Source organism: Plodia interpunctella, chromosome Z (genome assembly GCF_027563975.2).
Source record: "Plodia interpunctella isolate USDA-ARS_2022_Savannah chromosome Z, ilPloInte3.2, whole genome shotgun sequence".
Classification (NCBI taxonomy): Eukaryota; Metazoa; Arthropoda; class Insecta; order Lepidoptera; family Pyralidae; genus Plodia; species Plodia interpunctella.
The window spans coordinates 205,972-226,968 of record NC_071324.2 but is presented as its reverse complement, the minus strand read 5'-3'; the positions used below and the strand labels follow the sequence as shown (position 1 = coordinate 226,968).

Here is a 20,997-nt window from a genome sequence, read left to right as displayed (position 1 = left end):
TACTTTATTGCGAATTAAACATTACCAGTTTTTAGTATTGGGTGGGTAATATAACATGTGGAATCGAGATAAAAACCTTTTCAAGCAATTTATTTAAGATGGTGGAAGTATCAGATGTCAGAAGGCATCTCTCCGTCTAACTGAGAATATAATTTTCGGAGAGGTTTTTCAGAAATAATATCATACGCATCAGTAATGAAGATCTAATGGAAGTAATAAAAATGTGTGCGTATTTCCTATTGTCGTATTAAACTTTGTCTAAATCTATAACATTTAAACTTTGGTTCTCCATATTTTATTCACGTCTTAGATCTTTAAATTTCTTCTCTCGTAATACAGGCGCAGCAGTGGGTACTCCTCCCCCCGCCAGCCCCCCATTACCACCCCTCGGGCTTGACGGCAACGGCGAGGCAGCGATGGCAGTCATCATGAGTCTACTGGAGGCCGACGCGGGACTTGGAGGCCCGGTCAACTTCTCAGGCCTGCCCTGGCCCCTGCCCTAATCCAATCAAGGACAGTTAGGTATACCATGCAGGTGTAATCGTTAAGTAATCCTTAGAAACATCGGCGCATGGCTGCTGATATCTTTTTATTTTACTTATTTATTGAGGTGTGACAATTAAGTTTCTATATCGTCAACTAGCTTGTATGTAGTCCGCGTCACGAATCACTGTCCCGCAGAGGACGGCGCTACTATCGCTGACATATAGCTAATATGTTATCGATAGTTCCACATAACGACACGGAAATTGCATTGGCGCACACTTTACTCACTAAAACAATTTAAAAACAAATTAATGCAAATTGTTAGCACACGTATTTAAATTGAGCATTCCCACTTAGACAAGCTTCGATACAGACATACAGTACACTACTACATTCAGAAAGCTTTATAAAACTGTGGTGAAGGTATTTTCTAGATTTATCTAACGAATTTAATAATAATATTTGGCGTATTATATCGATTGCGAAAACTTAACGATTACGCCATTGATATGCTAAAGCCAGGATTGATTGAAATGTGAGCAAAGGACTCAAGCGATGATTATTGTAATACTAATAACAACGCAACAGGCATGATGATCATGTATGTAATTTACAGAAAACGAAGTGATGTATTTAGTTTTGTAACGAATAAACTAAAAATCTACTAGACTACTACATTTTGAAGAAACTTCTAAAAGCACAAGTTTCACCAAAATCCGTCTAGTTGTCTACTTGTACAATAAAGGTTAAATTAACTTTGTACAGAGATAGAATAGATCTCCAGGAGAAATATTAATACCTAAGTCGCGGGCGGACCTTTTATGAAACTGTAAAAAATTTATAGAAATTATCTGTTATACCAAATTTCAATAAAGTTTTATTCGAATCGTACAACCCGAGCGCGTCACACAAAGCACTGGTAATGCTGTTCCAGTCTATGTTTGTTCCAATTTTCGTGAGCTCATTTTATCATCATGCCTGTTATGCATACACGAATTTATTAGGTACAATATACGTATCTGTTTATTGTAGGTGCCTAATTATTAAATCGAATTTCATCTAATAACCGTGTCTATATTTAGACAGTAGATAATGTAACGACGTATGTGCCCGCCCCGTAGAGTAATGCATTGGGAGATTGCTTGATATCGGCTATTCATTTGGACATACCACATAAAATGTTACTTTTTATCAGTAAGTACCTCGTTATTTTTATTTCGCAACTCTACTAGAAGAAATAACATCTTTGTACTTAACCTATTTTTAAATTTTATCTCTTAACATAAAAAATAAAATAAACAATCTTAAAATAAGTTCGGCTCATGAATGTGCAAACGAAACCATAGCGAGATGTAAAACTGTTTTGCGTCACCTATCGGTTTGAAGATAAATCTTACAAGACCAATTGTGTGTTTGGATATGAATTTCAAAATACCACACTTAAATCTTGATTAGATGATACTCGTATCTGCAAACTTCTTCGCCTGCATGCTACAGACAGATTTATTAATTTGAGATATTGTTCTGACAGATTTTATCGATGATGATAGAAGGCCGAAATCTTTTCGAAATGCATTACTACTACAGAGCAAAAAATGTGGATTTTGTCGGCCTCATAATAGCTAAACACATAAGTACAATTAAAGTCTAACGTTTGCTTAAACTTCTTTGTATAGATCGCAGTAGTTAGCCTAATATACTTTAAAATTTTATTTCAATGGCAAGACTATTAGGAAGAAAATTCCCGGTAGAAAAATTACTCGTTAGGACTAAATTAAATTAAATTTAAGCTTAATTCGTGCGTCTCTTTCTATATAAATGTAAACAAAAAGAGAAATGAAAGATATCTTGCACAAAATTAATTTTAATTTGGATGATACAGTGTTTAGCTAATTCTCAGTCCGACCTCAGTCGCCATAAGATTGTAAACAACGCCGTTTATAATCTAAATCGCAAACTGTCTCTCGATAAAGTGATAATTGGACACACCAATTATATGTGAAGCATTATTGTTAATAGTTTAGAATCTATAGCGCCGGTCCCGTCTCATGTAATTTGACGATTTTAAGCTGGTAAATAAACAATCGAAAAATTATGCGTTCAATTGTAAAATATTTCTACACAAAATGCCAATTTAAAAAAAAAAGGTTGTGTTTCAGATTACAAATGAAAAATGTTATTTACAATTTTATGGTAATATACTTACGAAAGCGTATTTGATTGGTATATTATACATTATTTCAAACAGTTTGTTTCTGGTTGAGGTTGCACAATATAACATGCTTATTGGTGCTTAATTATCAAAGTTAAAACGTTAAAGTGCATAAGTATGTATTGTTAGCAAAAATATAGCTACATTGTTTAAATCGAACTAGGCGTAGTTCGGAGTTACAGCTAACCGTAACCTAACCGAACTCATGCAAGTATGCCCTACAGCTACTCAGAAGCATTAGCTTTTGAGTAGCAGTAGGGCAGCCTTATAATCCTAATAAGAATATAAGACGGACGGATATTACATAATTTCTTGATCGTGCAACCTCCGTCGAGCGCGCGCTGTTAGAGTAGCCAAACGCGGCCTAATTTATTAATTAATTTTAAGGACTATCATAAATTATTATATTTCGACCAAAAGACATCGTGAACAGCATGTGGCAAAAAATATTTTAAAATATACTTATTCTAGATCTATTTAGGAACCAAAAATACAGGTGCCAGGTCCGAAAGGATGGGTAATTCAGGGTAATTGCCGCGTGCTGTTATATAACGTGCTCATTTCTAACTCGACCAAGTTCAAGGGCCATTCTAACACTTTACAATTTAGATTTCGATGCGGCATCGCTGTTTTAAGATAACTTGTGATATTTTGAAATTAACTCAAACTCGTGTAGGATACATATTGTAGCGGCCACGGCAGCATTACTGCTTAGTCTTCGCGTCCTTATTGCAATTAAGTCATTGTATTGTAATTTCACTTCCATCGAACCATTCCATCTGTTTTACAACATACCACACACCGAATTGAGATAAGTAGCATTACATTTAATTTCAGCTGAATATAATTCCTCGGGCGAAACAATATAACGCGATTTTTTAAAAATAGAGCTCTCCACCTGGATCAGATTGTCTGTGCCCCTGACGACCACTTGCAAACATTATTGACCAAACTATATTTAAACCGCGGCTTCGCTCGCATGAATATCGTCAAAAGTTGTCGATTCAGTGTTAATATCATGGGGCGCCATTAGGCATAGTCTGGCTTTGAAAAAATGTATCTGTTAACGTCCCGAAAACAGTGTAGCGTAGACATTTCTTATATTATCTACTCTCGCACGCATTGCATGTTTAAACGTAGTATACAGCCGAGTCGGTTCTTGATACATGTTGTATCCACTTGCCTTGCACAATTAGGTATATGAAGTTCGCATCGTAACTGAATATCTTTTTCTGTCAACATTAAATGTGACTTTGAGAGAACAATTAATTAATGTCATTAAACAAATTATATTATTATACAGATATAGTCGACCTGGATATATTATTACATATATTGTTGACTGTACCATGCATAAATCTTTGTATTAATAGTATTCGCGGACTCGTGCAATTATTATACAGGTATCGTCGTTATATAACCAAAGGACCATGGGCATTTTGGCCCAAATTTAATTTTCATCCAACAATTATTAGTAGGTCATATACAAAAATCGAGTAGGTCGTTTCTTGAAATGAATTATGTTACAAATGTATGACATTTTACTGTTATTCAGATATTTTTTGAAAATGCACCGAAATATAAAATAATATCAAAAAGAACTTTGTTGCCTTAATATGTAATGAAGTAGACGCTAAAAGCGTTCCGATGAAGAGCGTCACGACTCGTCAGTCTAACTCCGACGAGTTAGACCAAGCTTCATACTAGATTGCCCTTGGTCTTTGAATCTTAAGAATACATGTTATGATGGTGTATGATTATGATTTAAACTTGCCTTTATAAGTTTTTAATGTATGTTGTAAATTGTTGTTTTCGTCTTGATAATTCTATAGTACAGTTATTTCTTTATTATGTTATTATTATTAAAATAAAGTATTTGGATATTGTGTTTTATTTAGCTGTGCGTTTTATTTACTATCCACTGATGCCTTGCGACGTCTCACGCTTTACTAGGTTTTGCCGGCGGCTTCGCTCGGTTTCATTTGTTTTTCAGGAACAGCACGGACACAAAAAGATACATAAAAAAATAATCTTACTATAATAATAATTCAATGTATTAATTACCAGATTAGTATTTTAACATTAAGTACTAGTGATGTGATTTATTTGCACGACATCATTATGATTAAGTATTTGATTTCTTGAATAATTTAATGCTTTAAACAAGTCTGCGCCTCGCGGCACATATGTTTACAATACGCCCGGGTCCAGAGAATGCGTCATCGCAGCTGACGCGGACAGAGCCGCGGGCGCGGCTTGTGTATGCTGTCACGCAAATTAATTGACATCGCGCTTATTCGGTCTTATTTTAATCTAATTACAAAAATATACACTAGTTACCATTAACCACTACCACATGTCCAAAAACACGAGACAATGCTAACAAAAACTCCATATTTTTTCTGGTACTTATAATAAAGTTGAGATTTTTGCACGCAAATAATATTTCAGTGATTCATCCGCTAACTGGCGAATTTTATTAGCTAAGCGAATTATTTCATCCTGGCTCTACTTTCATGGGGAATGTCAAATAATAGTAATTGCACATTAGTGTTGCCGGTCGATACCCCAATGTCGACTATTCCGATCATTCGGTGTGCTAAATTTCATCAAAAACGGCCCAGGTTAATAATATATTACAAAATATTGCAATATTTTATAAATATTAATAAGTTTGAGTGATTATCAATAAAATAATTCATAATAGTAATTCTGTATTTTTCTGTCTGAAATAAAACATGCTGAACACTTAACTACTTTATTTTCTTAATAACTTTAACAACCATGATTGTGAACGCCTCGGCGCATCCGAGGGCGGCCAGCCCGGTCTAATCTATGTAAGCTGTACAAATGATATTTCTGTCACGTTTCGACAAAACCCCGCTTTAAGAGTAACCTTTCTTCTTATTCCATGAATTTTCAACCCGCACCATAATTGTGTAAATGCAAGTGATGTGAGCGGTGCATTAGCTTCGAAACGACAAGACAATATCTCTCTAATATCAGTGTCTCTTAGCGTCTCAGCCTTGCAATTTTTTTCAAACATTTACCATTTATTTACTTAAGTGGTCATTTTATAATAACTATGAACTTTTAATTCATTGAACATCGCATGTTCGCGTGACGTCTTGCGGCTTGGTCAATGGCGTCGTTTCAGTATAAAATGAATACTGTAAAATTTAAGTGACATTTCATCTGCATTTCCAAAAGAATACTTATTTTGAAAGAAATTATACATTGCTTGCGCGAGTATCACACACCACGACGAGCTACTATTGCTACAAGCAATGAATTTACACTGCGGGTTTGTACATTCGGAAAAAAGGCTAAAATAAGGCTATCGTCTACTCCATGCTATCGCCGTACTTGTTGGTGGGCGGAGGGGGGGCGCGGCGCGCCGGGGGAGGCATGAAGCCGGGATCCATTCTGAAATAAATAGTGATTTTATTAAAAAACAATAATGGATTAAGTTGTGGTCCTATCCCTGTGGTCCTGTACAATATTTACAAATATTTAACATTGACAACACATGTTTTAACACATCTGTCTCTGCATGATTCCTCACGATATTTTCCATATAAGCAGTCAATGAAAACAACCTACACTAATAGTCAAATTGTTATATAAATTCGTGTGGTAACACGATTAGGGTTCCGACATGAGACCTGTCGATCACAGGACTACCACTTACTTGTAAGGATCCTGCTTCTGTTCCGAGTACTCGCCGCGGTTGCGCCGGCGCAGCTCGTCGTACGACAGCGCCGGCCGCGGCGGCGACTCCGGCGCAGCTTGGCCACCTGCAAATAATGTATAAATGCTGAGTAATTTCTAAGTCGTCTCGCCATAGTGTTGGAGGTCTACCCCGACGCTCCTGCGCCCTTCGAAGACTCAAGCGATGAAACCAAACCCAAGAAGTTGGTTCTAGAAAATAAATATATCCTCTTCCTTAAATAGTGTATAAAGTTATTATTATATGAACGCGAAAACTTAAAAACTAGGTACCGTGTTTGTGTGTAAGTATGATTCCAGAGGAAACTAGGACGCGCTGCTATAGTGTTACATAATGATAAGCGAGCGCCGACCTTGAAAATTATTAATCTATTTTTGAAGCAACTTAGATTGCAGAGTTGTCAGAATGTATGAAGCTGTCAAAGAGTAAGTACTACTAATTCTGAACACTGAGTACACTTTCTCGTACGACGGCAGCAACTCGGAGCCGGTCAATAATCTCTCGATATATCAATATTCGCTATTATCACGAGTTTTATTAAATTAAATAAATAGTAATAAATCAGGAAGATGATTGGAAGTCCTTTGTTACGAAGAACTTAAGTAACAAAGGACGAGTAAACTGTAAAATATACTTTATAGCGTCTAATGAGGTACCTGGAAGAGCCCTGCCTCATTGCTTCATCGTCTTTATGTCTGTCGACGAACAATATAGTACTGTATGGGGTTGGGTTGGCGGGCTATGGAGAATAATAGAACGACAAGACTCAACGGAGCTATTAAAAGTATAGACATACAAAGCAGTTTCACTTCACTATTAACATTTTTTAAAGGCTTGTATTGATTTAGCATGTAATAAATTATTATTTTAGTGTGTTTTCCTACAGGAGCAATGGAGCCTTGCTCTAAAGATATTAAAATTGTGTGTAAAATAAAATAAATACCCGAATCCTGGTCCGGGCGGTAGGCGTCGTCGCTGAAGAGCGGGCGCTCAGTGTCGAGGTCGAGCGCGGAGCCCGGGCCCGCGTCCGAGTAGATGTCGCCGGGGCCCGCGCCGAACATCGTCGGCGACTTATTCGACAGGCCCGTGCGCCCTCCCCTGGCACACGGAAAACATAACATTTTATAAATATAAACATACTAGCTGCGCCCCGAGGCTTCGCTCTCGTGGGAATTTCGGGTTATTATTTCAGGTTATATAATACCCGTGTACCAAATTTCATATCAATCGGTCCAGTGATTTCGCGTGAAAGAGTAACAATTTAATATATTAGTAGGATAGACAAATCACACAGATTAAGTTAATAGTAAGTAAATTCAAAGTTGAGTGGAGACCCATGTTGTGGGACACTAACTCTACGATGTAACGAAGTAGCTAACGATGTAAAAGCGAAGTTCGGAGTCAGCGTAACCTTACTTCAATTTTGAAGTAAGGTTACGCTTTAATACCTTCAATTTTGAAGAGTCTTTTCTTGGGAATACTATTGCTGCCTATCAGCTACTATAGCCTTTATAGCCTTGGCTTGTCATTTTATTGCCTCTATGATATCCACGAGAGAAGTGGATGTCTATAATCTATTATATCCATTCAGATTGCAAACCGTCGACAAATTGTGAATTGTAGTAACTATTTACAATTTAACGCAATATTACAACCTAAAACAATGAATATTGAACAGTCAATTGACCGAAACTAGATAATAAAAGATTCGACGATCGAGTTGTCTTCCACAATAAGTGTAATATGGTGGGTACAATAATGAAAAAAAATATATAATTACCTCTATGCTATAAAAGAAATATTTTGAACCAAATCAATGATTTCATGTTGCCTGCATGCTTCAAATATGTTAAAGAGATAAATTGTGATGGTGTAAAAAAAACGGATATACCTTGACTGCTGACAGCAACATATTGCGCAAAGTAGTCTAAATTTTTAATAGATTCGATAAATACATAAATGGTCATAATCAAACAATAACCGAAAATTGTACATAATATTTTGACAGCCCAATTTCAACTTTGGTTTGGATATACTCTAGAACTCAAGGTCAATGATGCAAAACATTAATACCCAATCTTGCCATCCCTGCGGTCTCGGAGCAGCTGCCCGATGTAGCTACCAGGCAGGTTCATCAGTTTCTCCGCACAAGCCTGCTGGTATGACAGCTTGCCGAGGAAGTAACCGACTACCACCGCCAGCGTGATTTTGGGGAACGCGCCGAAACGAGGGTTAGGCCGCAGGTGACCTGGAGCGTTGCACCAATAAACTAATTTAATATAACAGACCAATATATCCTCCCAGAGCACCGTTCCGGCTGATATAGTACCCAGTTATTCCACTTAAGAGCACCAGTCCATACATATTTTCATGCAATTTTTTAAAATGAAAAGTGCTCTATGTGAAAATGCTAAGTGCTGTTCAAATCTGTCCTCTGAGACGATATCTCAAATTTTGGTCACAGTGAAATCAATAGGTAAAATCAGGATAATAGACAGGATAAATTTTTTTGCATTGGCATAACGCGCCTGGCAATTGGGCAGAGATGTTTTCTTGTAGGGGTCATTTTTGGCAAATTTCTTATATACTTAATACAACTTACCATATAAGTTGTAGTGTACATTCTTTCATTGTATTTCAGGATTGTATTTCCTGCTATTCATAGAAATAGAATCAATAGATAATATTCTGAAATTCTCAATTGAAATAGATAGTCTAATTTATTATTAATGTTTAATGACCAACAGTTTGAACAATTTATATGCAACCAATACTAAAATTGCAATGCCTTATTAAAATAAAAACCTGAGGAAAAATTCGCTATGCAACTACATAACTTGCCAAATGTGCCTTTCTAACACAATATTGAGTCAGCATAGCATTGCAGAATCATTGTGCACAATCTCAGACTCAACTTACCCGCCTGCACGGCAGCATAGGCACCAAGTCCTAGAAAAGTACCGAGCGGCAGTGAACGTTGGAAGAAGCTTTCGCGGTTACACTCGCCCAGCACCCTCATCTCCTCCGCGGAAAACCTGTACCCCTGCGACACAAGCCAACATTATGCCTTCTCCAGACAACTCTCAAAAACATCCTAACTTCTGATGAGTTTGACACGATAATAATATACCTGGAGGTACGGCTGATTACTTGTAAAAATTATATTTTGTTATTGCAATCCAGTGAAAACATTAGGCAATTGAATGTCTTTTAAACATCTATATTATTATTATAAATCAAAGAAATTCCAATAAGCCATTTTCTTGCCGCAACGGTCCGTTGGAACTTTTCATCTAAAATATCAAAAAATATCCAAAGTCACCGTCTCGAATATAACCTTACCGGGTTTAAAGGCCCCGCCGATTGGGGCGGAGTCTCGCCGCCCAACACTGGGCCTTCCTGGTAGCCACCGAACGAATTAGCATCGTTCATATCTATTATGTTACACTACATTAAATAATACAAAATATCAAGTTTTTCTGCCGATAAAAATAGGAAGACGGGGTTTGGGGTTAAGTAAGGCAAACGTCAAACATGACTAGTTGACAACCATTGACAACTACCTACTCAGTATGACACCAATTGTCAAAATCAGTGTTTCTTTTTTTTGCAAATGAATCAAAATTCAGTCAGCTAGGTAATATTAATGGACTAAATTAGATTAAGGATTGTTGATTATTGTAATCATAATGAAAAGATTACATACAGATTACACAAAATAGATAAAAAGTCAAGACTAAATTAATTATGTAATCGACATTTTTATCAAGATTACTTTTTACCTACTCTATTACTATGGTTATTTTTTACTCTGGTAAAATCAGGATTTAATGTAATTAATCTGATTAGTTTTAATCTCGATTGAAAGTAAGCCTATCTGGATATTAAACTGATTATCAATCAGATTACAAATTCCAATTGAATGCCAACTTTGCTACTAGGCAAATGTTGGCATGCAGAGTCCATTTCCACAGAATCAAAGTTTGCACATCAGTAGATGGGATGTTGGATACACTGAATGGAGAATAGAATCGAAAGGTGATGAAACACATAATCGAATCGTAATTATAAAAGTACGCAATAGTGTTACAATAATTTATTATGTTAAGTAATAAATAATTATTTACACCCGTTTGCTAAAATTCGAATTTTCCACTTATTCTCTAAACTACAAACTGAATATTTAGACATTTCAACACGATACTGCATGTGGATCACAACTCGATGTTTAGCGTAGAAATCCTCAATATTGGTTCCGTTATTTTTTAGGCGGCGGGTGCTTCTCAGCGTAGTACCTCCGCATCAGCTTGCCCAGGGGGCTTTGCTCGGGGAGTTCCCGCAGGTGCGCCTCGCACTCCTCCGCGTACTGCACGCGCCCGGCGACGTACCCCAGAAATATTGCCACGAGCAATTTGGGCACCGCACCAAAATGAGGGTTCCGCCGGAGAAACCCTAAAAACATTCATAGAAGTAAGATAATGGGTAAGTTTTTATAGAGATGTCCTTATTGGTTCTTACTTCTACGAATGTTTTCTTGGGATTACGGCGATACCCTAAAACGTTCATAGAAGTAGGAAAGAAGGAACTGGAAAATCTAATAGGTAACATAGTGAATGAAACAACCATACGTACAGATTCTGTTCCTTACTTCTAAGAAAGTTTTGAGTTTCTGGGCGTCGCGGGCGGTGTTAGTGTCTCCATGAATGACCTTGACTTTGTGTAAGCTTGGATAAAGGCGCATAATAATCGAATAGAAATAAAAATGTTCTATGAGAACAATAACTAATAAACAGGATGTAAGTACTGACTGACAGTAAAGAAGAGAAGAACTTCAAGATCACCAGCTTCCTGCACGTGGACCTAGTGTATTCAAAATAGATAAAATAATAAGTAGATACCAAGTCATAGGAATTTCACTATTCTTAACTCCGTTTAAACGAAATAAGCCTAAAAACCAGACTGAATACACCTAAAATGATATCTGTTATCTGAAAAGTAATACAAATAGAAAGTACCTAAAACACTAGAACTTACGTATTGCGTGTCTCATATGTTGAGAGGCGATGACCTTTTCCCAGCAGCACTGTTCTTGCTAGAGTACGCTAAGTTTACGAAGGTTGACGATGTCGACGGACTTATTGAAGAGTAAAATCATTGCGATAACATAGAACATAAGGATAGACTGGAAGAGGAGGAATTTATCGCTATCTTTCTACATACACTTTCCACAGTAATTTGTGGGGAGATGGTTATATACAGAGGGAGAAAGAGTAGCACAACGAACAAATAAAAGAGAGGGGCATATAGCCGGATCTCTAGCCCATGTGCATCATGTCTCGGTACTACTAAATTAACTATCATTATCATGGACATGTCCACCCAATAAGAAGCCGCTAATTTGTACTATAAAGATATAGGCCCAGACCATATCATCACTTGTAACTCAGATATTTGGGTACTTAGAACAAAAGGTCTCCCTGTGGTCGTTTTTCTGATGAAGCGTGGTAATTGCGTAGAATCAAACACAAGAAACGGATTTCTTGATAATTCAATGAAGGGTTAGATTACTCGCGATGTTATTTTTACTAGTACCGACGATCCCATGTGAAAATGGATGAAGAATATAAATAAGTGTTCCTCAGTAGACAAACAAAATCCCGTCGTCCATCGACATCGCTCCCCTTCGTGCTTGCCCCGTAAACATCAGCTCACCTAGTTTGATGGCGGCAGCGGTGAGCGAAGCGAAGAGCGTGCTGAACGGCAGACAGCGGCGGTAGAAGCTCTCCTTGTCGCATTCCTCCAACGCCTTCATTTCGTCCTGGCTAAACTCGTAGTATCGCTGGAAAAAAATGTACTTCAACAAATCTGAAGAGTAGAGCATCTTACTTATTTCTGGTATAGATCTTGCAAAGCAGGTGTTGCCAACTACCTAAGTTGAATGAAATCATAATACAAATCTAGGTACCTACTATCACTAAGCTAGTGAGTCCCCTAAAAGCAATATTCGCTTGAATATTTTTCTGATGAAAGGAATAACATTAGATATTGCCAAAGAAATTTTTAGAATTTTCTTTACAACCACTAAATTATGAAAATTGAAGCTTATGAAAAAAAAATTACCGCATTTTGCCAGATGTTAAAAATTCATAATAAAAATCGTGTTAATGTCAGTGTCAAAAACAAAACTGAAACCCATAGAGAATTACAAAATTGATCCCTATATTTGGTAGAACGATCATATTATGGGCTACAATGTGCCTGGAGTGCGAGCACTTATGACGAATGTATTATAACTAATACATCTAATAGTTTATAGTATCTGTTAAAATAAGTTTAGGCATTCTCGTGGTTATACATTATATATAATAATATGGTAATTCTACCAAGTATAGGGACCAAATCTGAAATTCGATGAGTTTGGTTTTTGACATTGACACTAACACTATAATTATATGGATGTTTTTTTATTATATGGACTAAGGACAAACTTTATACTTAATCCCGGCAAAATTAAGTTAGTTTCAATTTTCTAAGTTTATTGGCGGTAACTACAAAAAATTCTGAAACTTTTTCTGATATTATATTATGTTATTCTTTCAGCAGAAAAATATTCAAGCACTTTGAAATTTTTCATCGTTAGCGTGGGGCTAATTGCGTTTATCTGTCTCTAAGCTTTTTTCTTTTAAACAACGCAACGGATTCTGATACAGTTTTCACAGTTATTTAGAAAATTTATTAAAGTATAAATTCGGATTCGCATGGTCTGCTTTATATGAATGTTTATTCATATAAAGCAGACCATGCGAATCCGGGATGGGTCGCTAGTATACCTATATATTAATTAGCATCCCGAATATTAAAGCTCGCAAGGTGCAGCTACAGAGAGGGCGCCTACCAGAGGATGCGTGACGTTCCGGATGGGGGGACAAGCATTTTCCGCCTGTGACGCTTCCACGTAGCAATCGCAGTGTATCTTCTCTTCCTCTTTTTTTCCACTCATAACTCAATGATTTTGGTTACTTCATAGTAAATGTATTGCTAATTTAGGAATGGTCACATTTTTCTATCTTTTATACATTTTTAAAAATTTTGTGGATAATGTGTTTTTGAGTTGTCAATGTGATCAAATGTTATAGCTGTTATAAGTAGACGGTATTAAAAAAAACAGTAGAAAGAGTTATTGTACAAAAAAGTTTCATTAAACTCTGTAAATAGTTATACGAATCGCAAAATATAAACTAACAATATTAGGTTAGGTCATGGGGATCGAGTACCTATGACATGCTCACTCAAATGGTCAAACCGGTGGCGGCGTCCTGGGCCGGGTCGTGAGATTCCTATTATTTTGTGGTTGAGCTTCGCTTCAATGGCTGACCTATGCGTCAACTCGTGAATGGATGCTGCCGGGGAGAGCTGGTCAGCTCGATCTGGTTTAATTAAATATTTATTTCTTTTTTTTTTTCATCTGCACTCGATCACAATCATTTTAGCACGTCACAGGTTGAGGGATTATGTTTTTGTATACCTTTTGACCGTGTACTTTATTGTGTACTTACATTGATGTAGTACTGAGAAAAAAATATACTTAGGTCATGGATTTACTACCTAAGTACTTCATAAAATGGACTACCTATATAATTCCATGACTTAGGTATAAATTTATATTTAAAAAGTAGTAAAGCCCTTCTACCATAAAGGTCAATGTAAAGTAAATAAGTTTCTTTCGGCATTTCTTCTCACCAGTTACGAAATACTAGGAGTTTATAACTTTGGTAATTTGACGTGAAAAGTGCCTGTGAAAGCCTGACTTAATAAATAATTTGATTTTTTGATTGTTCCACAATCGTTATCATCGATATTATATGCCGGGGCCGTGTGCGTCCCTTCTAAGTCTATAATACCTATGTATGTGGTACTATGTTCGCCTGCCTTGACGTCAATGCAGGCAGCATAGATACGGATGGATGATGTACGTTAGAAACGATAACTAAAAACTCATGCAAACTACAAGGACCAAGAGAGAAGACATGGCACATTAGGTACACAACTACTAACCAGATTTAAGTAACATAAAGCTGATTAGTAAGTAAAATAATCCATCGATGATTCCGTGGACATAGTACATGTTTATAGGATAATAAAATGTTCTCTTAAGCGGTGATCAAGTCACAAATATATATGTAAATATAAGCCACAGATTTATATCTGTACAATGTTTTTATATCTGTGGCTTAAGGAAACCCATGGAATTTGTAGGTACTCCGCGAAGTACTTACTAAATCCATGAGCAATCCTTACTCCTTAATAAATAGGTACCCTTAAATACAGGCCTTGTTGCTGCCAACCGAAACCGACCGGTTTTTACTGAAAACAACATTCAAATTAAAACTTACGTTGGTACGTCACTGTCAAAATTGTGGTCGCAAAAATATGGTGCAAAATTGGTGTATTGTCCACCGCGCATCCTGTTCGCCGTGGCCCTAGGACGCGCAGCGGTGGAGTCGAGGGGGGCCCGCGGCCGCGGCCCCATGTGGCCACTGCTGCTGATAGCAGCCGCTGCGGCACTTGTGCAGGTTAAACTGTCACTCTTCTTTCTCTCAACTGAGCGTTTTACTTTTTTCTTCCTGAATCCTGATCTTGACGTAGACGCAGAAAATTGTCTGTGAAAACAAGTACTACCCCCCTTACGATTATTAATTTCGTAACCTAATTTTGTCTTGACAGATAATTTTCTACGGTTCTAGTAGGGTTTGTGCTCGTTTCTGTATTGGGGACAATTAGACCAAATCAAAACAAGCTTAGTGTTAGTCATTATACGAAACAAATACATTTTTCTTGTAAAATTTAATGTAAATTGTCTTCAAATGGAAATAGCTGTTCCATGTTTCCATTTTAAGACAATTTTATTTATTTAAATAATTAAAAGCTCCTTGTTTAGAAGGACTGTGGTGAAAGTCGAAGATTGTGTAAATCACACGTATGTGGATACGTGTGACTTATGGAGTGAGTGTGAGTAACGGAAATTATTGGGACGATTGTCAACTATAGTCCATGCTTTTAGGGGGCGCAATACGGAGACTACGGGGCGGTAAAAATGCCCGCGTACGGCGATTATGACATCGCCCGTGATCCGCCGCGCGACTCGCCGCGCGACTCGCCACACGACGCGCCGCGCGACCACCTGACTGACGCCTCCCCCTCTCAGGACTACAAGGACGACCTCGATAAGGGTGACTCAAATAAAATACTTTAAACTGGACCTAGTAGTTATGCACATTGTATTATGTTTCGCAGAGTTTAGTCTACAACTTTACAGTAAAGTTTTTATTATTTTACCCTATCACATAGCGCTTTTAGTCTATGCAAATATATTGAGTAGGAATTGGTGAATATTTTTTACTAATGCATGATCCCTCTTCTGGCAGTCAAATGATGTATTTTGTTACAGTTACTCAAAAGCGATTGAGTAAAGACTATGGAAGTGGAAATTCGTGGCAGAAACCTTCTCGAAAGCAATACAGACGAGCTCGGGACGAGGAGGACTATTCTGATGCTCAGAGCAGGAACAGAGGCAGTGGCGACAGGAGACACAGGGACGACCTCGAAAGATCTGTGAGGGATGACATACCGAGAGATACGAGAGCGAGGGTAAAGCATAAGAGAGAACAACACGACGACGATGAATTTTCTATTGAAAAGTACATTCAAGGTATAAATGAGAATAATTTGGAAGTAGACGCGCGTGGCAGAAAAAGTACTGAGGTGATTGTTCGACGTAAGACCCGCGATCGAGATTTGGGGAAGACAGAGGCTCCGTTCAAGGATGATGACTTTGACGAAGAGTTGAGGATAGGGTCAAACCGCCCACGAAGCTGGGTTCCGAAACCTTCGAAAGAGATAGAGGGGCCGTTGGCAGATATACCGACAGATAGCGAGGAGTTCATGCCGCGGTCGGAAGGTCGAGACTTGGATGTGTTGCCGATAGAGGAGATGCGGCGGCAGCCTCTGGGGCCGAGTCGCGGGCGCGGGATGCCCGACGAGATGGCAGGGCGCAGGCGCCTTGGATCCGAAGATATGGCAGGACGCGAGCTCGGCCTTGGAAATTCGGATGAGATGGCGGGGCGTGGGCGCGGAGGATCCGGGGAGCAGGCGGGCCGTGGGCGCGGAGGGCTCGACGAGCCGCCGCGCCTGCGTCCCGCGCAGCGCGCGCGCCTCGACCCAGGCTCCGGCAGCGAGTCCAGCGACTACGAGTACTACGATCTTAAGAGACTCCAAAACAAAAAACCCTCCTACAGTCGTCCAGAAGGTAATTTGATATAATATGTATATCTTTTACTATGTTGATGATAGGTGTCAGATTTTTTCTAGTATGTCTAAGTTGGTTCATAGTCACAGTAATTAAGTTCCGAAATGGAACGACCACTCATAATTGGCGAAGAGGTACAAGAAGAAATACTGAAACTTTCGGGCGTAATTAAGGATAGGGTTCTGTTTAAGCAGAATATTAGAGGTTACCACGAATATTACAAAACGATAATCTTTATCCGCTTACCTTTCTTCCTTCATCTGGGTACAGCTTGCCGTCCTCCATTTATCTCGGAACGATAACAAAGTCTTCTAAAATACTTAAGTATCCTAATGAAAAGGAAATAATAAAGGTTTTGTTAAATTTGTTACAATTAAAAGTTCTGGTTTGATTGAGTATTTGCGTGCCGGTAGGCTGACCGTACGGAGTGGAGAGAAGATATGACGCTAGATGCTGTTTAGCAATCGAGACAACGGCCACCGATGAGAGAGAGTTTATTTGTTGGCAGAGATCTTCTACTAACTACTTCTAATAACTTCGTGTTCTCTATGTGTTCCGTTGTCTATCTATCTATGTCATGAAAACTTTGTTAATTTTTTATTCGGTACACCACCAAATAATGTTCTATTCGGATCTAAAAACGTTATTTGAATTCAAAAGAAAATTGTCAAATCACAATATTAGTGCGTCGGCGCTTGAACATTAGCCAGCCATTCTTTGCCAGAACTTTGATTTGGCCAGATATTGAATCGGAAAACTGATGAATTAAAAGACAATCACTATGTTACTATAGAAGAGCTAATATGTGGCTTATGTGTGCCCAGCGCGTGAGGATGACTGGGAGCCGAGTGACGTGGATGAATTACGGAGACTAGAGAACCGGCGGCTCATGGATTCGGCCAAGCGCAGGAGCAGTACTACTCGGCACACGCGCAGGTCTACCACTACCACCACTAGAACCACCACCAAAACCATTACCAAAACCAACGCCACCAGAACCACCACTACAACTACCACGCCGACTAAAACCACAGTCGTGACCACCTCCTCTGAGCCCACACTTACTCCTGGCGCAGGAGATGAACTATCTCTTGCTGAAAAGTCGCGTCTATCGATCTTGAAGAAAGTTGGTCAGAAAGAGAGGCAGAAAGGTGGGCCATTAACTACGAAGCCACCAGTTTTGTTGCAAGTAACGAATAATCTACCGACTGTGGTTTTAGTAGAGAAGACGACGTCGGGAGACCCGTGGTTGCGCGCGCGCGAGGTACAAGATGAATCGCCGGAGAATTTGTCGCGCGTGCGAGCTCTCATGAGGAGCAAGTTGGTGGCTAATGCGAAAGATATCCGCGAATTGGCGGAGGACTGGGACCAAATGGTCTGCGACTATGTGGATGTCGGGCTGCTGGAGAACAAAGCAGTAACTTTCGGCACATACATTACATTAGACGTGATGCTTTTTCTTACATGGATTTGGTTGGTCTTTTGAACTTATTTGTGACTTGAATATTGGATGTGTATTTTGTAAGAATTTATTGTATTTATTTATTAAAAATATTGGAGAAAAAGTTACTTTCGTTCTCAAACCCGCACATTTAGATTACTTTACTACCTTGATCCGTAGTAGATGATTATTAAGGCAAACATTAATATAAGTGGGTACTTTAGCTTTCAAAAAGTTAAATAGGTACAAGGAGCAGTTCGAGTCTCGCTCAGAGGGCTTAATGCGGGTTTGCATTTCACTCTTCACCATCGAGTCGATTCGAAATGAGACGCAGCGAACCAATGATATTGCGGTGTGGTTGTCGTTGCGTCACAATGGCATGCAGGCCCTCCGGTGCCCGTTTAGTTCATCTAAGTTTGTCAATGTATATGACGCTACAGACTTAAATATTAATTTTATTCACCAGTATTATTTGTAACATAGTTTTTGAGTAAAAATAACACCATAACCATAAAATCTATCACATAAATAAAGTCTAGCAATGATATACGAGAGAGTGAGAACGCGAACTTGTTGTTGGACGACCTATTCATTTGTCAGACATTTGTGATCATTAAAAGAACACACAATATTTTATAGTAATAATGAAAAATTCTACCCCGAAGGGGGTCAAAGAGGAGAAAATTTTTTATATGAAAGTTCTACACCGTTGAAGTTAGTGACTAAAAAATTTTGGTTGTTTACAACAAATTAATGAACACGTGTTTCAGATTTTTCTGAAAATTAATCCTCAAACACTCAAAAGGGGGGTGAAAGATTGTATGGAACTTAAAATTGATAAACATACTCTTCATACTTTTTATTAATGAACGACATTTTACTATGAGATTCACGCGGGCAAAGCCGCGGGCGATGCCGCGGGCAAAAGCTAGTTTAACATAAAAAGATCTATTTTAATGATTAACTTAAAATCCGTATTCTTAAACTTCGAACTTGTAGCGAACAAACAATCCGTGTAAGTGATGGGTTCTCCGAATCAGTAACGATTTGGCTGATATTTTTATGTTATATTCACCAGTAAGTTTGATCTTAAATTATTAAACAGACTCGCCGACTACGAGCCAAATGTTGACGAGCACTGGGAGCGCAGAGTCGACTAGCGTCGCGAGCGGCGCCGAGGACCAGCTTAGCAAGCTGCTGGTGGCCAGTCGGCAGCGCAAGGAGGCGCCGACCTCGCCTGCGCCCACCTCGCCGACCTACGCCCCGGGCGAGGTGCCAGTGGCCATCAACGACCCGCCCACCACTCACCCTGCCATGAATCTACGTATCATCAACCCTCTCATGCACAGAGCCTGGGAGGATTTCATAACTGCCAACGCCGCGGTAACTACAAAAAGCTACAAAATGACTGTCGTGATTGTTTTTGCATTATTAAACGGCGTGCAAAGATATAGCCAGAAATTTTATTTCTATATTAACAGTATAAACATTATCATTAGGTATAAAATTCAAAATTCTTTATTCAATTTAGGATGATATACATCACTTATTGACGTCAAAAAATTACTTAAACTAAGTCTACTGCTATCTACTATAGCGTTTTGTATACCTCAAATGGAGTCTAACGTATGCAGGATCCTTTTATTGTCACCTGTCCATTGGTCTGTCAGTCATGATTGAGGAACGCGTGGAAGTAGATATCACTGATCACATTTAAATATATGTCAAACAAATATCCAGTCCTATCTTCTTTCGGCTAAGGCCCAAATATAGAATAAAGTCACTTGCCGCTGTCAGTATGCTTAGAAGGTATATATGTAACGTAACATACACAATATTGCATCCTTGCGAAGCGAGCGGGGGCGAGTCGCTAGTAATTAATATAAACCTTCCTTAGAAATCACTATGTTGGTGAAAACCGTACAAGAATCCGATTTGTGACTTCGCATGAAGATTGTTATTTCTTTTATATGTGATTGCTACATTATAGACATGCAGTATACATATATGAAGGTCTGTATAGACAGACGCGACAGGGGGGACTTATTTTTATAATATGTAAGGATTTATATCCAGAAACAGCCACATATGATTCGAATGAGGGTAGGAAAAACAACTTAGGTTCATGTTAAAACTCCCAACACTACCACTAATTTTAGGTTAGTTAAGTAGATACAACAATGACGAAGGGTTTTATAATTTTATTATTTGATTGCTGTATTTTTTTTATAATAATCATAAATTGTAAAGAGAATACCGCCATCTGGCAGTTTATCTTGAAAATTAAGCACCGCGTGACGCGCGGCGCGCGGTGTGACGCAGCGGACGCGGCGCGCGGCGCCGGCAGAGGGCGCCGCCGCCGCCGATTGATTGTGGAGTGAGGTGCGACTCGCAGCGCCCGTCGGCCGTCGTCATTATATCAGTCATTATTCGCCGCGCGAGCCGCGGGCCGGAGGTCGGTCGTGTCGATTGCGGGGCCGGCGCGTCTCCCCGTGTGTGTTGTTGTCAGTCTCCCGTGTTTAACAGTGACTATTATGAGTGACAGGGATCGGTCGTCGCCCTCCCTCACGGACACCCCGCTGAAGACGTACATCGGCCGACACGACGACGACTACCCTCTAATAAACGGAAACGGTGAGTGTTCTTATTGGGAAGATGTTCCACGACGGATATAGTGCGGTGTGGCGGCTGCGGGCTGCCGGTGCAGGGCTCGGTCGCACTAGGCCCGCGGGAGCGATGCGGCCCCGCTGGCGATAAACTTTGCCGCATTGAAGCTTCCGCGAGTTCGATCGACCCGATAGCCCCTTCCCGAATCTGTATAC

The 20,997-nt window shown here is 39.0% G+C and overlaps 5 protein-coding genes across 16 annotated transcripts in view; 3 read left to right on the top strand and 2 right to left on the bottom strand.

The window, feature by feature from the left end:
• cyc (cycle) overlaps positions 1–4,579 on the top strand; it is a 63,578-nt gene extending 58,999 nt beyond the window's left edge. For all 6 annotated transcript variants that reach the window (XM_053767685.1, XM_053767682.1, XM_053767684.2 and 3 more), the window contains one exon: positions 340–4,579. In XM_053767685.1, the coding sequence (XP_053623660.1) occupies positions 340–503 (164 nt within the window). In that variant the 3' untranslated portion in view covers positions 504–4,579. The remainder of the gene's footprint in view (positions 1–339) is intronic.
• Positions 4,580–5,442: 863 nt separating this feature from the next.
• On the bottom strand, positions 5,443–9,969 carry LOC128682810 (OCIA domain-containing protein 1-like). The gene is made up of 6 exons (XM_053767687.1): positions 9,771–9,969; positions 9,348–9,471; positions 8,502–8,676; positions 7,372–7,526; positions 6,390–6,495; positions 5,443–6,124 (listed from the first exon to the last, which is right to left on the bottom strand). Exons 1-6 carry the CDS (start codon positions 9,858–9,860, stop codon positions 6,043–6,045), a joined length of 732 nt encoding a protein of 243 aa, XP_053623662.1. The 5' UTR covers positions 9,861–9,969; the 3' UTR covers positions 5,443–6,042.
• A 540-nt stretch (positions 9,970–10,509) lies between these two features.
• LOC128682811 (OCIA domain-containing protein 1-like) lies at positions 10,510–13,565 on the bottom strand. Its single transcript, XM_053767688.1, has 3 exons — positions 13,324–13,565; positions 12,141–12,267; positions 10,510–10,880 (listed from the first exon to the last, which is right to left on the bottom strand). The coding sequence occupies exons 1-3, from the start codon at positions 13,426–13,428 to the stop codon at positions 10,687–10,689; spliced, it is 426 nt and encodes a 141-aa protein (XP_053623663.1). The 5' UTR covers positions 13,429–13,565; the 3' UTR covers positions 10,510–10,686.
• Positions 13,566–14,787: 1,222 nt separating this feature from the next.
• LOC128683236 (uncharacterized) lies at positions 14,788–18,293 on the top strand. The gene is made up of 4 exons (XM_053768640.1): positions 14,788–15,001; positions 15,490–15,658; positions 15,877–16,734; positions 17,559–18,293. The coding sequence occupies exons 1-4, from the start codon at positions 14,957–14,959 to the stop codon at positions 18,218–18,220; spliced, it is 1,734 nt and encodes a 577-aa protein (XP_053624615.1). The 5' UTR covers positions 14,788–14,956; the 3' UTR covers positions 18,221–18,293.
• A 2,266-nt stretch (positions 18,294–20,559) lies between these two features.
• The window catches only part of Pdp1 (PAR-domain protein 1), a 101,578-nt gene continuing 101,140 nt past the window's right edge, over positions 20,560–20,997 (top strand). The window contains exon 1 of one of the 7 annotated variants that reach the window (XM_064437045.1): positions 20,560–20,809. In XM_064437045.1, coding sequence (XP_064293115.1) covers positions 20,710–20,809 — 100 coding nt within the window. In that variant the 5' untranslated portion in view covers positions 20,560–20,709. The remainder of the gene's footprint in view (positions 20,810–20,997) is intronic. The other 6 variants (XM_064437043.1, XM_053768650.2, XM_064437041.1 and 3 more) reach the window with 6 other exon arrangements.

Excerpts from the sequence above, each read along its gene's own strand:
- LOC128682811 (XM_053767688.1), bottom strand. The coding sequence starts at position 13,428 with ATGAGTGGAAAAAAAGAGGAAGAGAAGATACACTGCGATTGCTACGTG. Across the intron at positions 12,268-13,323 it reads GGAACGTCACGCATCCTCTG|CGATACTACGAGTTTAGCCA; the intron begins GTAGGCGCCCTC and ends ATTTTTTTCCAG. Across the intron at positions 10,881-12,140 it reads CGCTGCCGCCATCAAACTAG|GGTTTCTCCGGCGGAACCCT; the intron begins GTGAGCTGATGT and ends GAATGTTTTTAG.
- LOC128683236 (XM_053768640.1), top strand. The coding sequence starts at position 14,957 with ATGTGGCCACTGCTGCTGATAGCAGCCGCTGCGGCACTTGTGCAG. Across the intron at positions 15,002-15,489 it reads CCGCTGCGGCACTTGTGCAG|GGGGCGCAATACGGAGACTA; the intron begins GTTAAACTGTCA and ends CCATGCTTTTAG. Across the intron at positions 16,735-17,558 it reads CTCCTACAGTCGTCCAGAAG|CGCGTGAGGATGACTGGGAG; the intron begins GTAATTTGATAT and ends ATGTGTGCCCAG.
- LOC128682810 (XM_053767687.1), bottom strand. The coding sequence starts at position 9,860 with ATGAACGATGCTAATTCGTTCGGTGGCTACCAGGAAGGCCCAGTGTTG. Across the intron at positions 9,472-9,770 it reads CGGCGGGGCCTTTAAACCCG|GGGTACAGGTTTTCCGCGGA; the intron begins GTAAGGTTATAT and ends CTTGTGTCGCAG. Across the intron at positions 8,677-9,347 it reads CTATGCTGCCGTGCAGGCGG|GTCACCTGCGGCCTAACCCT; the intron begins GTAAGTTGAGTC and ends GCAACGCTCCAG.